The 8013-nt window shown below is 40.9% G+C and overlaps 1 protein-coding gene across 6 annotated transcripts in view; it reads left to right on the forward strand.

Annotated features, from left to right (window-relative positions):
- The window catches only part of AMPD3 (adenosine monophosphate deaminase 3), a 55432-nt gene extending 51873 nt beyond the window's left edge, over positions 1-3559 (forward strand). For all 6 annotated transcript variants that reach the window (XM_009186603.4, XM_003910228.5, XM_009186604.4 and 3 more), the window contains 2 exons: positions 1402-1512; positions 2882-3559. In XM_009186603.4, the coding sequence (XP_009184867.1) occupies positions 1402-1512; positions 2882-3058 (288 nt within the window). In that variant the 3' untranslated portion in view covers positions 3059-3559. The remainder of the gene's footprint in view (positions 1-1401; positions 1513-2881) is intronic.
- Positions 3560-8013: the final 4454 nt, after the last annotated feature.

Below are 8013 nucleotides of genomic sequence, written 5' to 3' on the forward strand. Positions count from 1 at the left end.
TGAAGTTATTAGACCTCTGGATCAAGTTTCTCTTCATCTGTAAAATGGAGATAAAATTGTCTCTATCCCTACCCTGTGAGGATTCATGAAGATAATGAATCAAAGGATTTAATATAGTGTTTGCATATATTCAAAATAGTTGCTACCTTTTAAGTCAATGCTATTATAATTTCTACACTTTGGGTCTCTGGGAAAAGAAAAGAGGAAGGTAAAAGTGGTGTCATGCATGGGTACCAGCCGCAAGTGCACCCAGCATGTTTTGATAGTGTTGACAAGACCAGCCATTGCTTAACAAAAACAGAAGCACCAGAGTCTTTTAGGACAGAGGTTCTCCAACCTCTTGGTCTCTGGACCCCTTTATACTCTTAAGAATTGAAGCTTTCAAAGACCTGTTGTTTATGTGGGTTATATCTACTGATATTTACCATGTTAGAAATGAATAAGAAATTTAAAAATATTTATTATCTCATTTAAAAACCACATCAATAAACCAATGAAATGTTACATAATAACAATTTTTTTTTTTCCTGAAAAGTAAGTTTCCCCTGCCTTTGTGTTGCATTTTTAAGCCTCTTTAATGTCTTAATGGAAGTCAGCAGGACTCTCCTAGCCACTTTTGCATTCAATTTGTTTTTAATCAAAATATGTAAAAATAGAAATCTTGCCTCATGAAAATACATAATGGGAAAAGAGAAGACCTTTCAAAAAGTCTTAGGACCCTCAGGGATCCTTGACCTGTACTTCGAGAACCATTGCTGTAGGCTACAGCGGCAGTGGGGCGGGGAAGGGGTCACAGAGGGTTTGTGATGAATAGACACTTCACATCCCAGAAGGGAAGCAAAACCACAGCTCAAACCCAGATCCTTCTGGGATTACACCATTTTACCGCTTATCCTATGATCACTTCTCTCTCTTTTTTTTTTTTTTTGATGTTCTATCTCTGCTTTTAGTACTTTACTCATCTATCTATCTATCTATCTATCTATCTATCTATCTATCTATCTATATATCTATCTATCAATCTATCTATGGCGAACTTAAGAAAATAGTGTGTTAGAAAGAAAAGCTAGAGGGCAAGTGCTAAAAGTGGTATGACTAGAGGCTTGTCACAGGACAGCAGAGACTGCCATCCCTGATGACTGGCACAGGGCTTCAACATGAGCTCTCAGTGCTGGTCAATGAACAAATGTGGAGGCGTGAGTTCAGATTTCTCTTTGACAACCCATGATTTCACAGAAGAAAAGATCTTAGGTGTTGAAGGTGTGATGTTTGATGATCCAGGTGTCATTCAGTGAGGAAAAGTTAAACCTGCAGTGTCTGATGTTGTTAGCTTCGGACATGTGTGAACGATTGACATGGAAATCCTCCTGTCTAATCCACATGCTTTGTTGGGGGGTCTAGGAAGCACTTATGGAAGAATATGCCATTGCGGCTCAAGTGTGGAAGCTGAGCACCTGCGACCTGTGTGAGATTGCCAGGAACAGCGTGCTGCAGAGCGGCCTCTCGCATCAGGTATGGAGTGTGACGGTGCTGCCTGTGTCCCTCCTGGGAAGGCTGCCTGCTGTGTGCCAGGAGCCTTCCAGGCACTGGGGATCTGTGATGAACACAGCAGGCAGGGCCTCTGAGACACTCAGGCACAGGGAGAGAAAACGTGGCAGCCTCCTGCGTTTTCATAGTTGCTTCCTCACCCTTCTCAGACCTCTACGCCTCCTTGGAGAGGCCTTCCCTGATTGCCTATTCTAAAGTAGTCACACACTTGCTATTATTCTCTATCCCCTTAATCTGTTTTTCTCCGTACCATTTATTCCTGCAGATATTCAGTTTTGTGTTTTTCTGTCTTTCCCTCTAGAATGTAAGCTCTGTGAGGGCAGAGGCTTGTTCAGAATTATATCCCTGAGCCCTAGATAGTCCCTGGCACATAGCAGGCATTCAATATTTCTTGAATAGATGAACAGTATCTAGACTGAATAAAAATCTAGACTATGGGACCTAGACATCGTCATTTTTTAAAAAGCCCCGTAAGTAATTCTGATGTGGAGCTAGCACTGAGACCCATGTTCTGATGTATCTTAGGTCCCCTGACACCTCCCTGGGTGATGTTACTGGTTAGGGACAGGTTGCATTAGGGCCTGTGCTTGTCAGATGATGATGCAGCAGAGTTAAAGGCTTAAGATTCTTTTCATGTGCAGTGTGGTGCCTTGGATTGGCCCTCCCCAGAAACATTGTCTGTCCTTGTCAGCTCTCAGGAGGGACTTCTTTTTTTTTTTTGAGACGGAGTCTTGCTCTGTCGCCCAGGCTGGAGTGCAGTGGTGCGATCTCGGCTCAATGCAAGCTCCGCCTCTCGGGTTCATGCCATTCTTCGGCCTCAGCCTCCCGAGTAGCTGGGACTACAGGCACCTGCTACCATGCTCAGCTGATTTTTTGTATTTTTAGTAGAGATGGGGTTTCACCACGTTAGCCAGGATGGTCTTAATCTCCCGACCTCGTGATCTGCCTGCCTCAGCCTCCCAAAGTGTTGGGATTACAGGTGTGAGCCACCACGTCCAGCCAGGAGGGACTTCTTAATTAGTCTTACCTCCTTCCCCTTGCCTTTCCCATCCCCAGCAGCTGCTGCAGACCTTATCTTTCCTCTCTGATCAAGGAAAGCACAGCCAGGAATGAAGGGTTGTCTGAGGATGACTGAGGTTGTCAGGGTGACATCCTTGAGGACACAGAGGCCAGGAGGAATTTTATGAGTTCTGTGGGGATAAGATGTCCTGACTAAAGATGTGCTTCAGGGGGACTAGTCTGATTTGCTGTGACTGATGTCAAAGCTGCCTACATGGCTATAGAAAGTGAATCAAAAGTACATCGTTTCATTTGTATTTCTCTTGGTTCACAGGAAAAGCAAAAGTTTCTGGGACAAAATTATTATAAAGAAGGACCTGAAGGAAATGATATTCGAAAGACAAATGTGGCTCAGATCCGGATGGCATTCCGATATGAGACCTTATGCAATGAGCTCAGCTTCCTGTCTGATGCTATGAAATCAGAAGAGATCACTGCCTTGACCAAATAGGTCCAGCATTTGACATGCATTTTAACTTTTTGGTTCAATTTCAAGTCTGCTGTGGCTAATAGTGGTCAAGATTCTAAACTAGGACTTTCCTCTGTTAAGAGGATGCCTCTGAAGAAATTTTAAACTGGTGATTTTGGTTGCACTGCTCACTTTAAGATTTAACAAGCTCACTTGTATTTCTGAGTAACAAGATGGTGACTTCTCCTTGGGGATCTGGGAGCTGAGCACTTGTCTTTACTTGTTCCCAATTTTCCAATTATTTCTCTTGAAACTGCCAATGCCTGAACTGTTGGGGCCAGGATTTTCCATGGTCAGATGCCAAGTAACATGAGGTCTGTGTGGTTTTCTGCCATACTTTTCTCCATTGGCCCGAGTAGGCTTATTGGTAGTTGTTCATTTCAGCCTCTGGATGGCTGGCTGCCTTAAACACAATCAGTTTCAAAGCTCCATTTCATAAAAGGGCTACTTTGAGGGAGTTAAGATGGAAGACTTCCTTCTTGATAGTTTGTGTTTCTAGTGAATTTCTTAAACCGTTTTATTTAGCCCTCTTCCCCCATTTCTAGTTGGAAGCCAAATGTACTCATGAAAACAGCCACTCCTATTCTTTTTTTTTTTTGAGTTGAAGTCTCGCTCTGTTGCCCAGGCTGGAGTGCAGTGGCGTGGTCTTGGCTCACTGCAAGCTCCGCCTCCAGGGTTCACGCCATTCTCCTGCCTCAGCCTCCCGAGTAGCTGGGACTACAGGCGCCCGCCACCACGCCTGGCTAATTTTTTGTATTTTTAGTAGAGATGGGGTTTCACCGTGTTAGCCAAGATGGTCTCGATCTCCTGACCTCATGATCTGCCCACCTCGGCCTCCCAAAGCAGCCACTCCTATTCTGAGTCTTGGTTTCTTCACCTAGAAAGTGAGGGTTTGGACTAGACAAGTGGCGTTCAGGGTGTTCTGTGAATCCCCTCATGAATACTTTAGGGTGGGGGACGGAAGGGAGTGAGTGATGCTCAGGGGCTGTCAAACTGACTCTGGTTCATCAGTTTCACACCGGGGCTGCTACATAATACTTTTGTCTGAATGAAGAACTTCAAAAAGCACAGGACTGGATGACCTCTGTTCCTTTCGGCTCTAATATGCTACAACTGTAGGCCAATTATCACTTTACCAGTTAAGAGTTAGGCCAGATAAGTGAAATTTAACTGAAGGTCACACAGCTATTAAGTAATAGGCCTACAACTGGATTTTCTTATTCCAAATCCTGTCTTTTCCCCACTATTCCATTAGACCCCACAAACGTTAGTTGTGTGTGTGTGCGTGTGTTTTTTTTAAATCACAGTAACCGGGTGCATTTTTTTAAGGCAAAATTTCTCCCTTACCTACTATGATGACTTCAGAAGATACAATGGTCCCAGGGGCCAGGTAGAAAGCATTTTAAAGACCAATCTGAATTAAGCTTTATCAATGTGCTCTTCATCTGTGTTACTAGTGCCTGGTATGTAGTAGGTGCTCAATAAATGCATATTGAATGACTAAGTGAATTTCTTTTGGCAACTTTTTAAGGACATGTGCTCTTAGTACTCAAGAGGCTGCTCAAGGACCTTCCTATCTATTTCTGTGGTCAAATTCAGACTACAGGAGGTCTTTTTGAATCATTATATTTAGAAGAACCCGATTTCTGCCTGTGAACTTATCTGACTTTAGACTGTCTCATCTTGTGACTTTACAATGCCTGGTCAATTCAGCATATGGAACTACAAATGCAGTCTTTTTATTAGGCAGATATATATGCTATCTTGCAGCTAATTATGAAATTGAGTGAAAATCCATTGTTATCTTAGGGATTAGTTGTGAAAAGCCCCTATTTGTATACATTTGCCCTAACATAGGAAGTATTGTGTAGTTTCTCATTGTCATTTTATCTGTATCAAGTATCTTTTAATTGTTAAATAAAGTCTGCTAGGACTGTGGCTCAATAATTTAAAACTAAGGATAATCATATTTAAAGCAAATGTTAAAGTTTTTTTACTCTTAAGATTGGGCACCATGAAAAGCTATCAATAATAATAGCTAATGTATCTTTTACTAAGACTCAGACATGAATGACATTCACTAGGAAAACTCAAAATTTTCAAACTGAAGCTCACTAGACCCGGAAGATAAATCTTTTGTTATCTTCTCTAACTTCTACCCTGTTATAGTTCATGAGCAAACTACACACGTTCATTTCCGTTTCCCGGGATATTATGTTAGTCTGTCCAGCTAACACCATGTTGGATTTTACCTGTCCTGCAAGCTTTTCCGACATCTTTTCTATAGCACTTTGTGCTTTTATTACATTGTTATACTTAATTGGCCTTTTGGGGGACAAATCCCTGCTTTCCTTTGTGTTTGCAATTGGAATAAAAGGTAATTAATAGCAGACTGGCTCAGTTTCGAAAGGAACAGTTTTTGAGGCAGTTTTCCCTTCCTTATCCTTAAGGGCTCAAGTTCCCTTTACGTGTTACTTCAAATTGTACCGTTGAAACGATCGCCATCATTGCTCTTTGCCTCATGGAAACAAATCACAGTTCCTGGGTTGATATTTCTCATGGCCTCTTGGATTAAAAAAGAGCTGAAAGCACATTTCTCCTGCTTTCTCTTTACTTCTGAGTGTTGGTGAAACAATATTCTTCATTTCCTGGGTTTGAGACATGACTGAAGGTGATATACCCAAATACTCTCTGCCTAAACTATGACCGTTATAAAGAACAAGTGTAACTAATTCCAATAAAAGGAATACTAACCAGATAAACATAGTTCCTTGGAAATTTTTGCAATTAGTAAGGTAGAAGATGACAGAGCTGCAAGAGTGTCAAAACCTATCTCTGCAAAGGCTTTTATATCTTTTGACAGTAAAATGTGCATTTCTCCACAGTATGATGATACAGTCAATTTAACTACCAACTGCCACTCATTCTTATGTCTTTGCACTTTTCAGCACTGAGATTCTACGATGTTTCTCTAATTACATTCTTATATTTTGTAAACAATTTTACATGGTAAACAAACTACAATAGGGTTGAGCATTTTATTTTTACTGTCTGTTGGGGTAGGGGTCCACAACCCTTGGGCTGTGGACAGTACTGGTCTGCTGCCTGTTAGGAACCAGGCTGCACAGCAGGAGTTGAGCCGCAGGCGAGTGAGCATTACTGCCTGAGCTCCACCTGCTGCCAGATCAGCAGTGCTATCAGATTCTCAAGGAGCGTGAACTCTGTTGTGAACTGCACATACAAGGGATCTAGGTTGCATGCACCTTATGAGACTCTAACTAATGCCTGATGATCTGAGGTGGAACAGTTTCATCCCGAAACTATTCCCACCCCACCCCTGGTCTGTGGAAAAATGGTCTTCCATGAACGCAGTCCCTGGGGCCAAAAAGGTTGAGGACCACTAGGGGAGGGTGAAAAGACATAAGATTGAGTCTGTTGTCAGCTGCTTATGTTTATATTATATTGTCATTGCGTGGCCCAGCATAAATGTGAGTGACCTGTTGACTTCCCTAATCTCCAAGGAGTTTTCTTATTCCTGGACTTGACTTCAGACAATGACAGTTAAAATGGAAATTCTTTAGACTATCTTTTAATAAACTCAACTTCCCAATGTTAAAAATCACCAAATCAAAAGATATTTTCAAGCAGCCTTTTCTCCCAGATATATATTAGATATAAGGAAATCAAGTCCATTTTGAAATGAATTTTAAAACAGCACACAAACATTACAAGCCCCCAGCACACAATATAAAATAGTTCTCTACGGAATATAAACATTTAGTATATTAGAATGTGAAATTACGTAAGAAAAGAATCTCTTCAATTAGCTAAAACTACTTGCGAAAGATTATTTATTGCACAATTTATCAGTGGGTACTAAGAATAACACAGATACTATTATTCTCAACCTCTAAATTCAGTACATAGTAAAATTCATTTTCTCAAATTAAGGTTCTATACATAATCAGAGTAAACCCTGTTATTGAGTTAGGATAGGGAAAACAAATTCCTTGAGTTCATGAAACCACTTCACAAATCCTAGAAGGCACACATTATATTTCCTATCATGGTAAGTACATTTAAGTACTTCATATTTAAAAAAGACAAAGCTGTACAGAATACAAAAAGTGTACATTTCATCCATTAAACAAATTTACAACTTCTACGATTAGTTATTACAGTAGAACTGACCTAACATTCACATCTAAATAATTATCACCCAGTTTAATAGAGCGAACAAACAGCTGTGCTCATTTATTTGCTAAGGCTATAATAACATTTTATATTCACAGTAGATCAGTAAGTGTCTTGGAGCTCACATTGTAAAATAAAAAGGTTTGGGCCCTATTGAGTCACTGGGCTCAATGTTAAATAATTCCTTGAAAGGTGAAGGATTCTGGGGGATAAAATCATTGGCTATCCCTGGAAAGATCCAAAACTCTGTAAGGTAACTTTGTTCACTTTCCAGAAACATTTTAAAATTATGCAAACTGAATTAAACTCAGCAAGTCTAATCTAAAAGGACAATTTAAAATCTTAGAGCTGGAAAAGGTTTCAGTGGATCATCTATCCCAAGGTTTTCAAAATACGTTCCATGGAATACTAAGAATCTATGGAGGAGATACAGGGTTCTGCACATTTGACTTGAATTTAATTAAATTTTTTTTTTTTTTTTTTGAGACGGAGTCTCGCTCTGTCGCCCAGACTGGAGTGCAGTGGCCGGATCTCAGCTCACTGCAAGCTCCGCCTCCCGGGTTCCCGCCATTCTCCTGCCTCAGCCTCCCGAGTAGCTGGGACTACAGGCGCCCGCCACCTCGCCCGGCTAGTTTTTTTTGTATTTTTTAGTAGAGACGGGGTTTCACCATGTTAGCCAGGATGGTCTCGAATTAAATTTTTTTTTTAAAAAAACAACTCCCACTATATGTGTTACTCACCAA

This window comes from Papio anubis, chromosome 12, assembly GCF_008728515.1.
Source record: "Papio anubis isolate 15944 chromosome 12, Panubis1.0, whole genome shotgun sequence".
In the NCBI taxonomy this organism is placed as follows: domain Eukaryota; kingdom Metazoa; phylum Chordata; class Mammalia; order Primates; family Cercopithecidae; genus Papio; species Papio anubis.